At 28.5% G+C, this 23,185-nt stretch overlaps 2 protein-coding genes across 2 annotated transcripts in view; both read right to left on the minus strand.

The window, feature by feature from the left end:
- The window catches only part of LOC113378449, a 610,291-nt gene extending 601,117 nt beyond the window's left edge, over positions 1 to 9,174 (minus strand). The window contains exon 1 of the mRNA XM_026618982.1: positions 8,930 to 9,174. The gene's annotated coding sequence lies outside the window, so the exon portion shown is untranslated. The remainder of the gene's footprint in view (positions 1 to 8,929) is intronic.
- Positions 9,175 to 15,933: 6,759 nt separating this feature from the next.
- Positions 15,934 to 21,683, minus strand: LOC113377736 (neuroblastoma-amplified sequence-like). Its single transcript, XM_026618146.1, has 15 exons — positions 21,667 to 21,683; positions 21,325 to 21,437; positions 21,023 to 21,246; positions 20,536 to 20,720; positions 19,601 to 19,798; positions 19,382 to 19,542; positions 19,106 to 19,293; positions 18,456 to 18,667; positions 18,272 to 18,388; positions 17,976 to 18,155; positions 17,610 to 17,883; positions 17,186 to 17,297; positions 16,826 to 17,106; positions 16,615 to 16,755; positions 15,934 to 16,256 (listed from the first exon to the last, which is right to left on the minus strand). Exons 2-15 carry the CDS (start codon positions 21,332 to 21,334, stop codon positions 15,957 to 15,959), a joined length of 2,583 nt encoding a protein of 860 aa, XP_026473931.1. The 5' UTR covers positions 21,335 to 21,437; positions 21,667 to 21,683; the 3' UTR covers positions 15,934 to 15,956.
- Between the last annotated feature and the right edge of the window lie 1,502 nt (positions 21,684 to 23,185).

Consider the following 23,185-nt stretch of genomic DNA (forward strand, 5'->3'; position numbering starts at 1 on the left):
TCTTTTCTTATATCGTAATCTTCCATTCAAGTTTCTTTCTACTGATTTTCATTCTTATTCTTGTTTCTCAATATGTTCTTCTCATCTTCTAAGCTAACTTCTTTTTTTCCTTCTTAATTCTAATGCAATTTTTTCTTGTATTCTACAAATTAACAATTCTTAATCTACTTTAATGTTTTATATTTTTAATTCTGGTATGGTTGGAGATTCGAACCGAATTCCTCCAGCGTGTGAGTCGAGAACGCTACTGAGTGAGCTATTCCCGTTACAAATTTAAAAGATATCAGATGGAAATTGCGTTAATAAACTTAATAAACATCGTCAGGCCATTTTCCCAAAATTTTTAAAATGGATTTTTCAAGGGATTTTAAATCTAGTTAATCAACTCGATTATTTTTAGTTACCTTGGAGCCTAAGGTCTTAATGCTAAAATGTTGCTTGCATCAAATATTTTCTTTTAAGATGTGTTTATAGATATTGATTATATATGGTTTGCTATTGAGTTTTGAACTAATTATAAAAAAATTGTAACTGGTAGATAACTAAAATATTCAGATTTTTTAGAACAAAATTGCAACCAAAAATTAATGAATAGATTATTTTTTTCTATAAATTTGAATGTGTCTATATTTGTTTATATTTCCAAAAGAAGTGGTTATTGACCAGACATATCAAATATAATTATTAATTTTATATGCTATAAACACTAAACATTGCGTATCTATTTGCAACAATTAACAAAAAAAAACTAATTAAATTGACAATTACCTAATTAATTTAACATTTAAATAAAAAACAAAGAAATAATGATGCAGGAATAAGGATAGTTTATCTTTAAGGTTTCAAATCTTCACATCTCAATAGTAAAACGAACAGTTCTAAAACATTATTAATTCATAATTAGTGATCATGAATTTCATTTGCACTTTAGAAGCAAAGTACAATATATGTAATTATTACACAAGCATTTACATAGCCTCAGGGATCAATTAACCCGATTAAGATGTTTGGCATTACTCACAAAAGTTGAATGACTTTCAGACATGATACCGAATATTGTATAATACTGACAAAGATGATAATTCGCATACAATATTAACAGAGTCGGATATATGAATTAAATCAACCAAATAATGAAAAATGTGATAAAACCAAGAAAATCAACTAACAAAAAAAACAAGTTTGGAATAATGTACACTAATGATTAAAACAGAACTATGAATATTTGAAACTGATGGTAGTAAAAAATATTCTAAATTAATGGCTCTCAATCCTCTGAATAAAACAAATATCTGAAAGGAAAAAACGTATCGAATGAACTCTATACTAGACTAGACTAATGTGACGAATGTCTAATAGAAGAGAATTTTTACAGTATAAGTTTCAGCTTATGTTACATTGGTTGATTAAGATATCGTACACATTATTTTTGCAAAATATTAACACTTTCCACTCGCGAATTCCGAGATTTATATGAATTTTCGGCGGCATCCGAGTCTAAGGGGTTAATTTTACGTCAAACATATATTGAACCCAACTTGGTTTAAGCATTCATGATCTTGAAACACCCTATTGTTTGTCTTGTGTGTAATCCATAGAAATCCATGCAAAGCATTAGAAAATAGTTTTTTTTAGTACTTACAATATTAAATTAATATTTTTATGTATATATGTTTCTCAAACTTTCAGTCGGCTTGTGTGCAAAGTAAAACGGGAATGTGGTCGAAAATTCGCGTTGCAATTCATGACGCACGGTAAATTGACCTGCGCGAGCTAAATGGATGATCTTCGGCACACTTGGGGTGTTACCAATAGACTAGAACTATTTATGGCCTGTACTCGCCCATGGGTAAGTGGTTAGAACTATGGGATTTGGATGAGAGGTATCAGGTTTGATACCCGATGTGAAGCAATAGTGTGACATCGGTTTTCACTTGTAAATATAACGAGCAATAGGTTTCCCAGTGAAAATAGACCTTACCCGACATTGCCGCATAAAAATAAAAATTCATCACAGAGATAGGGCAACTGTTTGGGTTGCCATCTATAAAGCTGACAAAATTGGTTAGGGCAAACCATCAAAACAGCCCACAAAACCGGTAAGTCCTGATCGCTGTTCAAGCAATAAAAAAATTTTTAAAAAATTATAACCTTAGTACGGACTCTAATTCACGCTATGCAAGAAATAATACTTCATTGTATATTATAATATTTCTACGTATATATAAAGCTTTGTAAATTATGAATCATTACCCAGTGAAAAGGTTTGCTCATTTTTAGAATAAATCTTAGACGGTGTTCTATTTTCAAAATTTACTAATTTTACATTTTTTCAATTAGGTAAAACTACCCAGCAATTCGTCGAGAAAACTTCACTATACACTTATTTTTAGAATCATAAAAAAAACTGTCACGACGCTAATTAATGCCTTTTGAAAATTCCTTTAAACTTCAACACATTAAATCAAATAAATTTTTAAATTTAAATATTTAAATTTTATTCAATTCCACAAATTCATATCAAACAAAATTCATAACCTAGGGTGGGTGCAGAACACACCAGGGTAGACAAGAACTATGGAAGGAAATAATAAAGAACAAAATCTCCCTTACAACTAATTTTATAATATTGTTCACAGATATAAATAGTGCCCTACATATTTATATTAACACCTATGGGACGGCACCGAACCGAGTATGTTATGCAATTTGTTTGGTCATTGAAGGACATACATTCATAATATTAATTTATTTTTGGTCATTTTATAAAGATGGTGACGTTCAAAAGTATTTCTAAAATGCATAGCTGGTTGATTTTGACATGTTTTACAATAAAATGTTGTTCGCCGCCTTCCTCCTAGTGCTTTTCTGTCGGAAAAGACATTACAATCCCTTTTTATTTCACTCGGTTTTGGAATATGCCACTGATTAGTCAGTATATTTGTTCATTTTTGTGCTGCCATAATAGTTTGATTTTTCTATTATATTGTCTAATAATTCATTTGTAAAATATAAAATAAAATAATCTATTGGATATTTTATATTGGTTGGTATTTGTAGTCGGGGTGTTTGTTGATGTATGACAAACTCGATTATTGAAGGAGAATCGGCACATTCGCTAATGTCTTTCCGCTCTTCATTTAATTTGTCGAACAAGAGTAACTTTTTGTTGGTTGGATAATATCATCATCACATTCATCACTGTCTTCGGTGCGAATAGTAATTTCGTATAATTTGTCTGTATGAATATCTATTTGAAACTCATCTTCACTACTGCCTAATTCGCAAAATTTACCAGTCGTTTTGCCATATTTAAAAGCGCTCGGTCGTTTTGAATATTATAAAAAAGACTATATAACAAAGAAAAAGGCTAAAAATACTACTAAAATAACTTAAAATTATTTTCAAAATACAATACTGTTTATCACTGCTATATGTAATTTATTTAACTTTTCGATGCAAACTGAGTCATTGTTTATAAAATAGCCTGTGCCTCACAGAGTTTGTTTGTCCACTCAGGTGGACAGCCGTCCCCAAAGAGTTAAATAGCTAATGTACTCGTATACGAAGTCAATAAAATATTGAAAATAGAAAACAATAAAATTATAACATATCAAGTTTACAGCAAGTACGTTTTTGTTAGAATGCAGCAGCAAGTTTGCTGATAAACTTGCTTTTGAATCAGTGCCGAGCGGTAAGGGTTAACTTTCTTTAGAGAAAAAATTATCGTTTTAAAATAAGAGATTCTAGTATTTTTATATAGATATACTGAAAAATATTGGGAATATAAGTATACACTAATTATATGGCCATCTATATAAAACTTTATCATATAATTCAGAAGAGCTGTTGATTTAAAATTATATTGCTTATAAAAATTATTAATTAATAAAATTGAATAATACTGTTCAGTATAAATCTAACTACATATCCTTTGTAATAATTTTTAATAACCATGTTTTTCAAAGAACCCGGAAAAACGTATTCGTGCGAAGACTTTGTCAAATACAGTTACATACCGCACCATCTTTCTCCAGAAGTGTGTTGTCGCATAATGTGGGTTTAAAATGCGCGTGGCCTAAATTTAAGAACAGGTATTTCTGTCACCAGGAAATAAAAGGTACAAGTAGAAAATAAAAAGACGTCGTGCAACTGAGACTGAGAAGAACCATAGAACAATTCCAGAAACAAAACACTTAAAAAACTCAACAATTGCATTTTTTATATTTTACTGCATGAATTATCATTACTAATTAATAGAAGTGTAATTTAATTTTTAACTACCCGTGAAAAACAAAGTTTTTTGACCTCATGATTATTTTATATATGTGTATGAATGTATGTTAAAATAGAATTTTTAATCATGTGGCGAAAGACAAAAAGATCTCATTTAATCGCGTGTTACTAACAGTGTTGCGAGATGTCAAAGAAATTATTCATGCATTTCCTAATTGTTCTATATCAAATTTTGGCCTTTTTACTAACTTAATTTGTCAACTATACAATGTAAAAAATGTTAGTAGAAGATGTAGAAAAAATGTTAGTAGAAAATGTATCTATGTGAAACAAACCAATTTAAAGTAAAATATCATCAAAACATCAATAACTAGAGTTCAAGTAGTACAGAATTTTATATACCAAAAAATATGTATTACATATTCATATTCATATTATCTCGTGACTAGCGACGTCGTAAAATATTTTATATTTGAATTTTTCATATTGCAATTTTAACTCTTTGGAGACGGCTGTCCACCTGAGTGGACAAACATACTCTCTGAGGCACAGGCTATTTTATAAACAATGACTCAAATCAACCAGCTATGCATTTTGGAAATTGTTTTGAACGTCACCATTCTTTATAAAATGATCAAAAATAAATTAATGTTGTAAATGTATGTCCATCAATGACCACAATTTTTTATCAAACAAATTGCATAACATACACAATGAAATCAAGATTATAGCCGGTACAGTAGATTGTTTTGAAATCGGTGCCGTCCCGTAAGTGTTAAAGGCTTTATAAATACTTTAAAAATTAAAGAACAATTAACAAAAAACTAAAATGTCACATTGAAATGCCACTGGAATCAAATTATAATAAAGCAATTTAATATATCTCCATTTCATATCCTAATACCCTGTTTTCCAACTAGTGGGGCGCGAGGCTGTTTCGATGAGGGCGTAAAGTATTTCCAAAATACTATTTTAAAAAATAAACCAAAAATATCGAAAGGATTAAAAAAAGTGAATAAATAAATAATATATGTATATGTATATAATCAGCAAATACATAGTATTTTAACAGCTTTTAGTACTATTTCATATGAAAAAAGCAGCATAACATAGCGTTGCCATAACATTGGTGTACTTTACGACAGAATTGGCCCAATATTTTATTCATAAATATATTGCGTATTAAATAAGATAGTTTTCATTGCGTTTGTTTTTGTATTATCAATAACACCAATAGCTAGGAGAGGGCGAAGGCAACGAGGACGGCTTATGCAAAGTTTTTTTTATTAGTTCAAATTGACGACATTTACAGAGGATTTTTTAGTAACAAAATTTTTAGCCGCGAATATGGGAATTGGGTCGAATTTTTTTCTCATCGAATAAAGGCAACAGGAATAAAAAACTTTATTTTAACTATTTTAATTGATACAATTTTGTTCAAGTATCTTCTAAATGTAGTTTTATTAACTTAACGTATAGTAAGTTATTGTAGTAGTCCAAAAAGTCGAAATTGAAAATTTTTGCATATCTTCACGTATTTTGTAATTTTATTTTGTTAATATTCTGTTTATTATTTATATTTATATTTTTGTATTTAGGTTTATTTTTTTTATTTTTTTTAAACCTCAACAATTTTGTATTATAAAACTTCAATAAAGTTTTGATTGACAAAAAAGATAACAAAATATGTCTTCACGTCTCGAAGGTTTCTGAACATTTTAGCATACCTTTGAAAAAATGGATGAACGTGTGTATGTGTACGAGTGTATGTGTATGTATGTATGGATACAATTTTTCGTCCAAGTTTTCGAGAGTACGGATCAACCGATTTGAATTAGTTTTTGGCAAAGGCAGGTCTAGCCGTTTCGCAGATACGGGGCAGAAGTGCCAAAAAAATGTATTTCAGTTTTTGAGATAACAGAGCGTCCGACTTAAATAATTCAAAAAACATTTAGCTTGTATTGACGAAATGAACAACTGGAAATTTTTTTGTAAAGGCAGGTCAAACGTCTCCAGAGATCCAATAAAAAAAGTAAAAAACAATGCCATTTGGCGGTCAAAAATGATCATTAGACATATGCACATCAAATTATCAGATCTTTTATAGAGATTTTAATAATGCGTATAAATTTTGTTTACATTCCTATGGGTTCCGTACCAATGTTTATCCGTTAGACGGCGACGCGTCGCCTACGCGCTTCGATATTTCGTCTCTGTGCAGTTAAAGCAGTACGATTGCTTTGAAAACAAGTTCAGAATTTCCAAAATCTTTCAAAATAAAAAAACATTTTTTTCCAAAAGTTCTTTCCAAAAAAGTCAACTTCTTTCAAAAATTGAAAATTTCTCAAAAATTTAATTTTTTCAAAGATTAAAAAAAATCTTTTTTAAAAATGAAACCAGTGGTATATGGCATCGTGCCTTAAGGCAAATTGCTGGAACTTCCCGTACCAAAAATTACATTTTAATTTTTGGTACAGGAAGTTCCAGCAATTTGCCTTAGAACACGATGCCATGCACCACTAGTTTAATTTTAACCCAGTACAAAATAAAGACAAATTGCTATCCGGCGGTTCAAACAATCACTATTGTATTTGATCATTTCTCAATGATCCCGCGTAAAGTGATTCGCCGATTCACGTCGACCTTTGTGAGTACCGGGCGGCTTTTTTGTTTTTTTTTTTTTGTTTTTATAAGATTTTTTATTACATTTAATATGAAAAAATATATACAATCTATAAATTTACAACATAAATATCTATCTTCATTTGAAGATAAAAAAACAATTATTTAAACTATAATAAATTCACTTAACTATTACTTTAATCTAAATAATATTTATTATGTGGCAAAAATATCACAAAAACCACAAACAATATATTTAAAGATAATACAGCACTAAGAAAAACATAAATGTGGTGGAAAAAAACTTGATAAATTAAAACTGAAATATTTATTTTAACTAAAGATCTTTTATAAAACTAGATAGCACATAGTTAGAATACCTGAACATATCTTTTGTCACAGAACCTATCACATTAATTGTTGTTTTATTATTAACTAAACATTTTGAAAAAAATAATTTTGAGATTTTATTTATTAATTCCATAATTTCCGGAACTTGTATTGCCCCATGTAGTATTTTGTTTGATATATATGGTATAGTGTAAATTTACTGGATTTCTTGATCTTCCAAAAACTATCCTTATTTCGGCATTTCTTTGAGGGCCTTTACTTAAAACTAAACAAACTGCGAGAAATTGTGCAAAACAGTTATGGCTCTAGTATATTTTTAAAAAATCTCCATTAAATATTAAATAATTTGTTCAGTTACTCACTATAAACAGAAACAGCCTATAGACTTAATGTAAAAAATTGTTTTCCATAGTCAATTGCTTATTGGAGCAATTACTACAATTTGCTTTTACAAGTTATTGTAATGGGCCGAAAATCGGAATTGAAAATTTTTACATTTCTCGACGTTTTGAAGTTTTCTGAACATTTTGGCATACTTCAGAAAAAATGGATGTGTGTGTGTGTTTATGTATGTATGGATACAAATTTTCGCCCACGTTTTCGGGCGTACGGATCAACCGATTTGAATGGTTTAAAAAACAATTGAATCCTATTGATAAGCAGATATGCTGATTAGTTTTTGGCAAAGGCAGGTCCAGCAGTTACGGAGATAAGAAGCAAAGAGTGCCGAAAATAGAAATCGAGTTTTTGAGAGAACGGAGCATCCGATTTGAATGATCTAAAAAACATTCAATTAGTAATGATTGGGAGAAGGGGTCATTAGTTTTTCGCAAAGGCAGGCCCAGCCATTTCGGAGATACAGAGCTAAATGTACAAAAAATGGCAGTTTTTGAGAGAACTAAGCGTCCGATTCAATTGATTCAAAGAACTTTCTGCTTGTCTTAACAAAATAATTGATTTTGGAAAAAAAAATTTTTGTTTAATTTTTTTTTTATTATATAATTTTTTGTATATCGAAAATAATTCAGATTTTATTTTTAATTCTGACTATAGTTCTAATATACTTTAAACAAATAATTTCAACTCTGCAATTCAGTTTATATAATTCTTATAAATATTAGACATTGTTACAATATTTATAATAATCTATTTGAAAACATTCAATATTCCTCGAGCATTTCGTTACGGTACGGGAAGTTCCAGCAATTTGCCTTAAGGCATGATGCCACCCACCCCACTAGTTTATTCTTTATTTTTTATCTATTTTTATTTATTTATTTATTATTATTATTGTTATTATTATTTTTTTATTTATTTCTGTGATTATTATTATGTGTAATTTAGCCATATAACTCATAGGGTATGTAAATAACTGATTGTTATATAATACGAAAATAAAAAAAAATAAAAAAACTCACTATAAACACACCGGTATAAATGGCAAATCAATTGGATTTTATCACACAAGTTTATATAACATCTCAAAGCACATGTAAGTAAAAAAAATATAATTAAATACCATTGTTGTTTCTGTATCTGTACACTTCAAATGCAAATTTCCATCAAAGTGAAGCTCACGATCAGAAAAATTTAAAATAATTACGAAAATGTAATCAATGAATGTTATTTGTAACAAATATGGAAAATCATAAGATTTAGTTCAAAATAATCACAACAATGCAGTACATAATCAGTATAAAAAATGAGTACAAAATCCTACCTTTTGCGGAGCTGTAAATATTCCTATTCCGTAATTAAAATTCCCAATAGCATCGGACACTTATTAAACAAAACTAAACACAATAACTAAATTCAGTACACAAGGTATTTTCACAATAAATTTTACGTTGTCTGGATTTTCACAAAATTTAGAAAAGTATAATCACACAACAACAATCTCACTACAAATATCAAAAATTATTATTTTCGGAACTAATTTTACGATTACCATAAATCGACGTGAACGAACCACGTGTCGGGAGACCAAGCTGTTGCCCGCTTGGAGTGCGAAAGCGTACTGAATACTTCACCACGTTTTGTTTATACTCGAAACCTTCCGACGTTACAAAGAGCAAGAGGAGTGGAAGGTAACACCAACAATCAAAACAATTAGTACTGAATTGATTAGTAGGAAATTGATGTTGGAAGTTTCCTTTAAGTTTAAGGGGGTATTCTAGTGTAGAAATTAAACTAGCTGTAAGTGGAATTCTGTCTTAAGGCAATTAAGGCATCGTGCCTTAAGGCAAATTGCTGGAACTTCCCGTACCAAAAATTATTATTTTTTTTAAAAACGATTAACATTTTTAAAAAAAATTACTTAGTAAAAATAAGATTTTTGACAATTAGACAAAAAATTACTTTTTTTTGAAAAAAAAATTTTTTTTACATTTTTTTTTCTTTAATTTTTTTTTTTGAAAAAAAATGTTTTCTTTATTTTGACATATTTTTAAAGATCTAAACTTTTTTTCAAAGCAATCGTACTGCTTTAACTGCATAAAGACGAAATATCAAACCGCGTAAGCGCCGCGTCGACATCTAACCAAAAATGTAAACCAAAATTATACTTATTGTTAAAATCTCTATAAAATATCTGATAATTTGATGTGCATATGTCTAATGATCATTTTTGACCGCCAAATGGCATTTTGTTTTACTTTTTTCATTAGATCTCCGAAACCGCTAGACCTGCCTTAATGAAAATTTGATCGGTTCTTCACCTTGTCAATACAAATAAAATGTTTTTTGTTCTATTAAAATCGGACGCTCCGGTCTCTTAAAAACTGAGTTACCGTTTTCGGCACTTTTTGCCCCGTATCTTCGGAACGGCTAGACCTGCCTTTGCCAAAAACTAATCAGCACGTCTCCTTATGAATACGAATCGAATGTTTTTTGAATTATTCAAATCGGTTGATCCGTGTTCCCGAAATCGTCGACGAAAATTTGTATCCGCACATACATACACACACGTACATACATACACACACACACACACACACACACATACATCCATTTTTTTTTAAGGTATGCCAAAATATTCAGAAATCTCTGAAACGTAAAGATATATAAAAATTTTCATTTTTTGATTTTTTTGCGATTACTATAACTTGCCCTACGGGAAGTTAAAAAAAACGTTTTTTATGCAGTTTTATAAGTTATGCAGTAAAAGAGGTGACATGTTCCATAAATATGTCGAATAAATAAACCGTGAATAAAAATTGGTAATTTACTGGGATTACAACAAACACGTATCTGGGTCTTTTTATTAAATAGAAAAATTATACAAAATATAAATATAATTAAAAATTGCAGACTTTTTGATAAATTAAGGGGGTATTCTAGTGTAGAAATTCAAAAAAATCGATTTTTTTATTTCATATTTTCAAAGTTTAACTATCTAAGAATATGGGTACGAGAAGGTTTTTGAAAATTTCAATTATTTTCGGAGATATAGGCAGTTTACTGACTCGGTCTTCATACTGGTTTGGCTTCACGCAAAACTTTAAATGCGTTTTTCTCATGATAACAAACTTTTTCAGTTCTGTTGACACGATTTCTCGAGTTCTACACGACTGATTTACTTAAAATGTTCAGAGAGTCTTGTTTATAGACCTAGCTATAACCCGAACTAGGATTATCCCCAAATTCCAATTTTTATTATTTTTAAGAAATTCGAGAAACTCAAAAAAACAGTAAAAAAAACACTTTTTTTTCAAACAGTCGCCAATTTGTTAAAAAACATTTTTTTACTCATCGCTAGTTCGGGCAATTGCGACATCATTGTAGATTCATAATCTTTTTATTTCTTTTATTTCGGGTGGCTAGGAAGGCTGAAATCATGTCAAGACTGAGGTGCCAATTTTTTGAGACCACCCACTTCAACAGCTGCCAGCTTTTCCAATTTTCAACATTTTTAATTTTTAATTTTTGTTTTGTATTTTAATAATATTAATAAGCAAGTGATAAAAAAATGGATAGAAAAACATTAATTGCTTTCTTTTACGACACTTTAAAAATGACCTAAAATTCATCGCTCTACACTAGAATACCCCCTTAAAAAGTTTGATTTACGGTATAGAACTGTGAGGTTGCGCAAGTAAATCAAACGTCAAAGTTATTAAAAACTAGTGGCCTCGTACCTTAAGGCAAATTGCAGGAACTTTCCGTAGCGAAAACTAAATTATTAAAAAAGAACTGTGCAAAACTTTGAAAATAATTAGATTTTTGAGAAATTTTTACATTTTTGAAAAAAATGACTTTTTTGAAAAATTAGATTTTTTTATATTTTGATTTTTCTATGTATTTTGATTTTTTTTTTAATTTTGAACGTTTTTTTTAAGCAATCGCGCTGCATAGCTGATTTGGAGTCGAAATATCAAAGCGCGTAAGCGCCGCGTAGTTGTCTAACGTGTAAACATTGGTACGGAACCCATATAAATGTACACAAAAGTTGTACTTATCATTATATTCTTTATAAAATATCTAATACTATACATATGTCTAATGTTCATTTTTGACTGCCAAATGGCTTTTTTTTATTGGATCTCCGGAGACGTTGAACCTGCCTTTACAAAAATTTTCATTTTCAAAATCATTTCGTCAATACAAGTAAAATATTTTTTGAATTATTTAAATCGGACGCTCTGTTTTCCAAAAAACTGAAATACCATTTTTTTGGCACTTTCTGCCCCGTATCTGCGAAACGGCTAGACCTGCCTTTGCCAAAAACTAATCAACATCTCCTTATCAGTGGTAATCGAATGTTTTTTCACACACATACATCCATCTTTTCTAATTGTAAGGTATGCCAACATTTTCAGAAACTTCTGAAACGGAAAGATAAATACAAATTTTCATTTTGGATTTTTTGCGATTACTATAACTTACCCCACGGGAAGTTAAATATGTTTTAAAAACTTCAACAAAATCAGATTTGTGAGAACTTTGAGAATTTTGAGTAAATTTGACTTTTTTGAATTTTTTTTTTCATATTATTTTCATAGCTTTTTGAAAATTTTGAAATTGTTTTCAAAGCAATCGAGCTGCGTTAGCAGCGTAGAGATGAAATATCAAAGCACGTGATACACGTTGCACTTTTATTATTTTTTTCATTCGATCTTCGAAACCGCTACACCTGCCTTCCCAAAAATTTAACCAGTTGTTCATTTTGTCAATACAAGTAAAATGTTTTTTCAATCATTGAAATCGGACGCTCCGTTCTCTCAATAAATGCGATACCATTTTTGGCACTTTTTGTTTCGCATTTTCGAAACGGCTGTACCTACCTTTGCTAAAATTAATCAGCACGTCTCCTTATCAATAGAAATCGAATGTCTTTTTAATCATTCAAAACAATTGATCCGCATGCCAAAATGACCAGAAACCTTTAAAAACGTGAAGATATGCAAAAATTTTCATTTTTGATTTATTTTGCGATTACTGAAACTTACCCTACGGAAAGTTAAAAAGTATCAATATTTTAAAATAATCGCTATAAATACTGTAAATTTCATTAGCGTATTTTATAAATTTAATATAATATAAGCGCTTATATTATATTTTGAACCACCTTAATCGGTTGCGCCGTTCTCTCAAAACTACTATTTTTTGCACTTTCTGATCCGTATCTCTGAAACCGCTGGACCTGCGTTCGCAAAAATGTAATCGATTTTTCTCTCAATCAATACCAATAGAATGTTTTTGAATCATTCAAATCGGATGTATATATCTCTGGAACGGCTGGATCTAAATTGCCAAACACTAATCAGCACATCTCCCCGTCAATACGAATCGAATGTTTTTTGAATAATTCAAATCCGTTGGTCCGTGCTTCCGATACCGCGGATGAAATATTGTACGTCACATACCCATCCATTTTTTTGCCAAAATGTTTAAAAACCTCTGAAACGTATGCAGAAAAAAATATTTTCGATTTCCTTTTTGCGATTAAGTTGAAAACACAGTAATATTCAAACCTCAAAAACTTTTATTTATTTAACATGGCAATTGCTACGATAATATCAAAAAACTTTTTACATGGGCAATGGTAACTTTATTAGATAATTTAGTTAAAAATATATAAAGCAAACTTAATTTTATCGAAGAAAAAAAAATTGCAAAATTTCTGGAAAAACACTATTTGCTTTCACACATATATGACTGACTGGCTAACTTTTTACTCGACAAAGCGTGTCAATTTTATATATCTGACACAAGAAATTTTCAGGTCAAAATTAGGATTTTAAAAATTGAGATTTAGCAGTTTGCAAAAAAGTTACGCTAGAATTTTGAATACATTGTTCAAAACTTTGTCAAAGTTTTATAGTTAGACCACTTTTGTAGGGCTCTAATATTTAAAAATGTTCATTAACCAGTTAGGCCTAGACAATATTAGAATATGATATAGTATGTACTATGATAATAATGCAGTTAAGTGTGGCGAGCCGAATGGAGTTAATCACACAGTAAATTGCGCTGTTAAGATATCGGATCAAAAATATCTATTTATTGTACGAAATTGTAAAATATTATTTATATTTTATATATATATATATTTATATTTTATATATTTATATATATATATATATATATATATATACATATTAAGCTGAAAACGTGACAAATTTAATGAAATATTATACATATAAAAATAAGAATTCAAATTCTTGCTGTGAAGTGATAAGAACAATATAAAAGATTATACGCCTACGAAAATTAGTTTAATTGTATAAAAAATTATCAAAGTTTTCAATCAGTACTTTCAGTACATTCACCCTATGACGTGCACTCTTAAATAAAATACATTTCTAAAATACGAATTAGAACGAAATTAAATTAATTATTAAAATAACACTTACTAAAGTTTATTTAGTTCATTCAGATTATACCTTCCAGATTTCTGGAAGTTTTTGCAACTTGCCTTAAGATAAAATGCCATTTACAACAACTTATTATACAGTAATAGCTTAAAAAATTTCTAAACATCTTGACATTTCATTTTTGCTCGAAGAATAAAACAAATTTACACAAGTGAGTTGCATCTTAAAAGAAACACAATGTAGAAAACAATATAAATATGTGCGCACGATATGTGTTACCTGAACCGATTATACACCGGACATATATTTTATATTAAAATTATGTTCAACAGTCCATTCCCCAATAGATTTATTTTGAATTATTATATATAAAATTTGCCATTTTGTGCGCGGTCCTCACGTGTGAAATACTATTTTCGATGCGGTCTTCAACGTGTTAAGTTACATAATAAATCACAACGCTGGCATATACCAGGAGATTATTAAATGCATAAAAGCAGTTAATTGGAGCTGCAAATTAACTACATTTTTCGTATGAAAATCGTAACTTTATCGCTTCCGAACACATATCCACATATAACCATCACATATTCCTCATATAACATAGTGCTTCTATAATATGGATTCAATCTAACACGGTTCGATAATTCAACAAACCTCTCAAAATATAATAAAATTTATTAAAAACGAACTTAATCTAATTCAAAATTATTGAAATCGCTGTATAACAATAAACCGTATAATAATAAATTCGAACGCGACGTCAGTCAGTCATATTGCTTCTTAAGGGGGTTGTTCTTTTTTTTGTTACAAAACATGCGAAGTATTTGTTTTTGTTTTTCTCGAAATGTATTTATCATAAAGACATGCGGTTTTTTTTAAACAAAAATTACAAAATCATAGAATATTAGGAAATTTTTTTTTTCGTCGTCATTTTTTAACCAGGGGGCGCCAAAGTGGGCATTGCAAAATCGATCTCGTTTGCGGTGCCACAGATAAATCCGTTGCGCATCGCCTGAAACAAAAAAAAACGAAACTACGTTGAAGAAGAAGTTTGAATCCAGTCCCCCTACCAAAATGAAAGAAAAAAAGCAAGAAGGAAAAAATGGCAGCTATTTAAAAAAAAAGTGTCAAAAAAGGCCTTTTTTGGGATGAGAATATTCGCAAAATTTTTTTGCGTAATGTTATCAAGCTGTTTGAGGTAGGGGGACTAGGTATTGCAGTGGTGAACAAATTAAAAAAAAAATGCAAGTCGATCCGACTTGTAGTTTTTTTTAATTTGTGGCACCGCATTGAAAAAAGTCAATTTGAGAAAAACGTATTTAAAGTTTTTAATATAATGTACTAAATACACCATTTAATTTAATGTACGAAATACATGATGGTGTTCAAAGATGCTGACACATTAAAAAGGTCATGTGCATGAGGTATTATAATGAAAAAGAGGCAGCTGGCATACAATAGCTCGCGGAACGATAAAAAAACGCTTTCAGAGGATCATACGTATAGAGATATATATATCTATAACTTCGTCAAAAAAATAGATATTGAGATGATTTTTTTTTAAACTAATTCTAAGGTTTTTAGCTTTCATAATATCAAAAAATCTCAAAACCGAAACAAGGAAAAATAAAAAAGAACAACCCCCTTAAAGGAACATTCTTCAAATAAAATGAGCACAACATTTAAAAGAAAACTTCACTAGTGCTTAGAATCATATAAAATAATATGAATTTTTTTAATTCTAACGCCTATATTCGTAGTGGCATAAGGCGGTAGTTTTTTGAATCGTAACCATCTTGTTATACAGGGCGCTACCTGTGTGTAAAAATAAGAGTTGGAATAAAAATTCTACGTATTCTATAAATATATTTATTAATAAATATTTTGTAAAATAAAAATTGCTTTGTGTCCCCATAAGTTTAAAATTTTTCATTCCTCATCGTCTGTTGCATAAAGTCGTTTGGCCCACTCGACGGCCGCAGAGAACGACCTCAAACTAGCGGGAGTTCCAATAGAGCTGAGACTGAATGAACCAGCCTCAGCTGTTAATCTCGCATTTAATAAATCTTTAACTATATTTTCGGGATCTACAAAATCTGATTCATTACTATCCATAGAACTTGATATAAGAGACAATTCCAAAAGGCTTTTATAAGATTTTGATTGAACAATATCTTGTGCCAAATGTTTTGATGCTATTAGTTTTAAAATTGTTTCTTCTAGAGGTTGCTATAAAAAAGAACAATGGTTGTATTAGTGTATTAATGTTAAACATATTTGTATAGCAAGAATTAGTAATAATTTACCAGCAACGAAACTTCCAAAAAAAAAAAAATATAAGATGAGGTATGTATATATATATATATATATATATATATATATATATATATATATCTTGAATAATGATTTTCAGCGAATCGTCAAAATATCTCAACTCATATATATGTATATATAATATATATATATATATATATATATATATATATATATTATATATATTAATATATGTGTATGTAAATATATTTATATTTGAAATATAAATGAGAAAATTATAATATAATGATATAATATAATGGTTGATACTAACTTCAAGTTTGTTTATTATCTCCACAGCATGATATCTTAAATAACTCGTTGATTCATTGTTTTTATAAAAAATTAAATCAAACAAAATACCCAAATGTTCCGTAATTTTACTTTCATATTTTTTATGCATATTTTCTATAGTCTGAAAATGTTCAAATTCACCAATTATTGTTAACGACTATATAAAGATTTTAACTGTAGTATACACTCACTAATTCCGACAAATCACCACTGTCCAAAATTTTCATCATAATAGAATATACATTTTCAACTTGTCCAATTTCTCCACAATTTAATATTTTTTCTAACAACATGCTCCATGGACTATTTATATCACAATAATGTTCTATGCTAAATTTTGGCCAATACGACAATAATTCTGATAAACATTCAACATGATCCCAATTTGATACTTTGTCAAGAAAATGTTGGAAAACTTTATATCTTCCTTGTTCAGTAGTTAATTCCATATTCGATAAGATCTCAGCTAAATCTTAATGAAAAAATTTGGTTATAATATTTAAAGAAAACCATGTTATTGATATTTTTTGTTCCATAGTACATATAATTACCACTTTTAATCAGGCTATCTTGTTCAATATTCCAAGCTGAAGAAACTGTAGCTTGTGTATGTTGATAGAGCATTAGTGAACTGACCTCACTATCTGATGAAATATTCAAGTCCTATGTGAAAATAAATTACTTGATGTGAAAACTGTATTTTATGTTTAATATCAAATCAAAAGCGTTTGCATATTGTGTATATAAATTCATTACTATATAATAGAATTTTATTTTTAGAAGTATTGTAAGCATAGCAAAAATGATTGTTGTAAATCTGTGTCATGAAAATGAAGCCCACTAATTTAAATGTACCACAAGAAATTGAATCTTGTGCTTCCTTCAAACATTCAGATTAATCCTGGTCATGCATGTATTTACAAATATTGTATCTAATCTAAGTTTTATCTAATATAAATAGTTATAATTGTATACTTGTATAATTTTCATGAATCTCAATCTCAATGTGGATGGTATTCTAGAGTCTCCACACAAAGGAAGTAGTACATCTGCTAATTCTTTTTTGGTCTTATCACACAATATAAATGATTGTTCTGTGTCTTCATCAATAGATTCATCAATGTTCCATTCATTGTCCCAATCCCCTGAAGCAAAATCTGCCTCAGTTTTCACAACTTCAGATGAACTACTAATTAAAAAACGTTCTAATCTTGTGGCAACCATTGATAAACTATTTAAACTTTCAGTGCTGAAACAAAGTATTTCTTGTGGTTGAAATTTCCATTATTCTTTAAATACAGAGGACTGCTCTTATTGAAATGTTGCAGTATTGATACTCACCTGTTTAAGTTTTTACAGCATGTATTTATTAAATGTGTGATAACAAATAATAAAGTGGGAGAACCAGATATTGATTTCATGGCAATAATGATATCTTCTAAAGAAATGTTATCAATTAATAATAATTCTATATAGCCTGATAGCAGAAGATCTTTATCTGTGCAAGAACCTTGTATAATCCTGCAATAAGATACACCAATCAGAAGTTAAAATTAACTCATTAACGAATCATGCTGTGCATAACAACATTAAGATTCAATTAATAATACTGATTTTTATATTCTATTTATACTAACTTTAATATATGTTGTATATCTCCGTGCAATGATAAATTCTGCCAAGGTTCACTACGAAGTGTCTCAAGCAAACTTTCCCATTCTGTGAATTCGGAATGGGTAAAACTCCAACCTTCACTAAAATAATTTTCTGACTATATTTGTATCTACAAGTTAAAACAAGAAAATATAATAAGGTACTAACATTCTATCTTGTTTGGTCCTTTCATTGCAGTAGGTTATCGCATGTTTGAGCAATGTTAATCTAGTTAATATGTCTATCTTGTTTATTAACTTTGAATTTAATGTGATGTGGTATACAAACATTTTAAAGTCTTCTGCATTGATCTTAGAAAATAGTGGGCTAATATCATTCCAGTGTTTTTCATATTCTTTGAGTGGAGAGTTTATTTGTATCTGAAATGTTCAAAAAATATTTCAAGTAATGTATAAAAAAATAATAATTGGAGTACTAGATATTAATTGCACTTTAGTTAAGGCAAAATTAGTATAAGAATTAATAATATTTTTATTCTTCTCAAACAATGTTGATGAGAATATTCAAACAACCATATAGTTTTCTCTTAATTAAATAAATTTAAAGCAATAACGCTAAAGCGTCAAAATATTTTGTACATTTATTTTTTTATTTTGTGAAGAATTTTATAGAATATTACAATTAATGCAGAAATTCAAGTTTGCGCAAGATATGTTAGTATTACATACTCATAAATCTCAAAATCAAAGTTAAAAGCAAATAAAAAAATACATAACACAGCATATCTTAATTTAATGAAAAAATTTAAAATAATTAAAATTCTCTAAATTATTTCAAAATAATGTATAAAATCTTACTTCTGACATATGTTTTTTGCACCATTCTTTATAAAGTAGTGATTGAGTGTATTGACACTTTGCCAATAATTGTGTTGGTAAACTTTTCAAAAATTTATATAAAACTGGTAGATCATCTTGAAGTAAATTTGATGTTATTTGCGATACAAAATTTTCAGGTGGCGTAAGGAGAATAGCATAATTAAGAGCTGAAATATAACATAATTATGAACAGATAACATGACTTTGCTCCATATTCAATTGAGATAACAGTAATCAATTTCGTACTGAACTTACTTGGACAAGCTGATTTAATTTTTTTAAGTAATTTAATATGTTCTTTTGACAAAAGGCCATAAAATAAATAATCCGGATTAACCCTATCCGTTAATGTGAAATAAACAATTAATATATTGTGCTCCGACCCATCTAATGTAGGAAACACTTCTTTCAACAACCTAAAATGTGGCATAGTGATAAATTACGAATACAATTACATTTTCAAAAGTTTTGCACCTTTCACAAGTTATGTCAGGTTGTTCCTTTAATAATTGAAGTAAGCCTTTATCTTCTAATCGATCACTAACTTTCTTTAAATCAATTTCTGAACTTTGTAATAAACTAGAAGCATGTTCAAATGCTATTGATGATAAATTTATATTATGCCTGTTTCCTAGCTTAAGTGCCAAATTATAGCGATTCAAATCAGGACTCCTATAAATTTAAAAATAAAAAATGTATAAATTTAAATGCTATATATATATATATTATATATATATATATATATATATGTATATTATAAAATTGACAAGATGTAAATATTTTAATATAATGTAAATTTTACACAAATCAATAAATTTTATTCAATCATTGAAATTAATAAAATTGTTTTTTACGGAATTGCCAAAAAAATTATTTTCATCTGAAATTACATTTAAGGCTAATCAATGCTAATGAGAACCAGAATAGTAAATTGTTTTTAAATTTTCTGAATTGGACAAATTAAATTAATGAATTAAATTGAAATTTATGTAATTAACATGAAACAATTATAGTGTTTGAAACCATTCCCAATTGATATATTTTTAATCAATGTAGAATTTCTGAAATCTATATAAAATTATCTATTAAATCTAAAAATAGAAGCTTCAACTGTTAAAGACAAAGAAACGGCTCTGTCAATTTCTTTTTTTTTTTAATCAAAAAATTATTTTGAAAAGATAAATAATTAAATATTTAACTATTAACTACAAAGTATTAACTACATTGATACATTCACCAAAGTAATTATACTAAATTGATATCTTTCAAAAGGCTATTAAAATCTATTTTAATTCAAACACTTTATAGTATTTATACAGAAACACCAACACTCAATTCTAATTAAGAATACAAATATATATTTCTGTCACTGTACTTAGAATGTGATTAATGTGATTATAATTACTTACATTGATAGTCCTAATATTGAATCCCTTCTATAATTTTCATCATTTGCAAATCTTTGTATATCGACACCACAGCCTAAAGTATGCAACTCCTCAGCTTGACAGAAATCTTGTAACTTATTACGATACTCATGAAGTATAGAATGCATTTCACTATCAGTTTTCACATTAAGGGCAAGTTGTGTTATCTATAAAGAAGATACAATTATATCAAACCATTAATCTAATTATATTTGTTCAATACATAATATCTAGAAAAGTAATTAAATGTCAACAAAACAAAAAACTATAAAAAAATTCACATTCTATGTAAATAAATACCTGTATGTTGTGATTGAATTTCAACATATGTTATTAACAAACTAACTAAACTTAAAAAACATATTGAACGTGCATATTGCTTCTGCATGCTATATTATGTATCTATAACTTTAATAATTTATTAAAAGATATACTAATTATATTTTGGATCTCTACTATATATACAAACCTCATCCAAATCTTTAGTAAACAAGCCCATATCAGAACTATATTGTGGTTCACTAAATAATATTTGCAATGCAAAGTAATATATAGCTGTCCGCAGCGTAGCCAGTGAAACTGGGAATGAATCCAATACCTTCTTAGCATCACAGGGATTTTTTAATATTAATAAAATAGCCAGTCCCAGAGTAATATCTTCAGGAAGCACATAAGTGGCATATTGAATAAGCACTATAGTAAGCAAAACATTATTAATTAAAAATTACTGTGAAAATAACCAAACAAAATATTAATATATTTCTATTTCACCTTCATTCATATCTGGTACCAAGGTGGGATCAAATTGATTTTCCAAAACAACTAATTTTAGTAAAATTCTGCAAATTTGTACTTCCTTGCAATCAATATCAACATCAGAAAACCTTGAAATCAAAAATAAATGATAAATAGCCAGAGTACTCTACACTTATTTTATTTCAAACATTTCACTACACAAACACATTTTTCACTTATAAATTTTCATATTATGTACTTCAAATGCATTTCCGTACCAGTTTTCAAATTCAACTTTAATATTCTTCAGAGCATAAAAAATATTGTGTACCATTAAAGTATGTTTGTTACTGATATTCATTGTATGTTTGTTCTTACCTATCATAACATGAATAAAAATTCGATATGAGACATTTTCATGTAACCCTGCATAAAAACATGGATAACTTTCTTCCGTAAATGTATTTCTGATAGATGAATTTCTGGAGTTTCTTTACGTTTTAGAAAATCATGTTCAATTATGTGCGACATTAAACTGAATGTTGAGTCCTTTATTATATCAGCTGGATTGAACATTTTCATCACTTTAGTTAAATTTGCAGGCAACTCTTTGACCGTTGACAAGGACTGATAAGAAAAATTGTTATACATTTATATATATATATATATATATATATATATATATATATATATATGTTAATATTGTCTTTTAGACAGAGCGCAATTCAATCAAAGTTTTGTATGGAAATAGCATGAAAAATTTTCAAAAATTTTGTAAGCATCGAATTTTCAATAAAAAATTACATGAATTTTCACTTTTAATTCATTTGTCGCTAAGTTATACCTAATTTTTTTTTTATTTTCAAAATTTTTCCATGCTATTTCCATACGAAGTTTGATTGAATTGCGCACTATCTCAAACGTATTATTAAGAGCTAAAACTTTCAGAGAATTGTTTTTCATCAATTTGGAACCATTTGAGCCCTTGGAAGCAAGGAAATTCGAAAATGTTCATATTAAGGGACACACTAATATATATATATATGGTAACCCCGTATAACGCGGTGGTTACGTTCCAACAAACTAGCGTGTTATGCAAACCCATGTTATATGGAATAAAGGACTAGTACAATATAAGGGGTTGCATTCCAGAACTCAAAAAATATGCTACATATTATGATTTTATGATAAAATTATTTTATTTACTAAATTTTCTTAATTAATAGACATTAAATAAATTATATGATATTTTTTTCGTTATAACTAACAAGTAAGTGCTATCCAATTGTTTACTTTTCTGTACTACCTTTATTTCCATGTTCCATTTTTTGCAAAAAAAATGATATTTTCAATTGATGACTTTTAGTAAAAAAATATTTATATTTTTTTTTCATTTTTGAACCGTGTTTAGCAAACCCGTGATATAAGAATACCGCTGTTATAAGGGAGGCAAATCCGTGTTATATGAGTACTGTGTTATACAGGGGTTACATGTATATATATATATATATATATATATATATATTATATTTTTTCATTAAATTTTAATATATTTAACCTACCGAACTAAATGGATCAAAAGATTCTTCAATGGGAGTTATTTCTGGAGTTCCTGTTTCAATTACATTTGCCGAAGACGGTACATCATTAGAATTTTCTGTTGCATGAACAGTCAAGAAATCCAACTCCATTTTTAATTCTTTTATTTCTATTTCATCTCTGTAAATATATATTACTTTGTAAAATTATACTAAAAATGAAGGTGACTTTATATAAGTAAACTTATAGTAAATAATTCTTCAATAGCGTCGTCGTCGCAAATAAAAGTGCGAAATCCAATGCTTCAAGTCTAATAGAAAGTCAGAAGAGAATTTCCTTGGCGTGCAAGTTCTGCTAT

Source organism: Ctenocephalides felis, unplaced genomic scaffold (assembly GCF_003426905.1).
Source record: "Ctenocephalides felis isolate EL2017-DRISC unplaced genomic scaffold, ASM342690v1 CF-g0.4_SCAFFOLD_01886, whole genome shotgun sequence".
In the NCBI taxonomy this organism is placed as follows: Eukaryota; Metazoa; Arthropoda; class Insecta; order Siphonaptera; family Pulicidae; genus Ctenocephalides; species Ctenocephalides felis.

Coding starts and splice junctions, on each gene's coding strand:
- LOC113377736 (XM_026618146.1), bottom strand. Junction 20,721..21,022: donor TTACTAAAGATTTGGATGAG/GTTTGTATATAT, acceptor TCTTCTTTATAG/ATAACACAACTTGCCCTTAA. Junction 19,294..19,381: donor AATTAAATCAGCTTGTCCAA/GTAAGTTCAGTA, acceptor GTTATATTTCAG/CTCTTAATTATGCTATTCTC.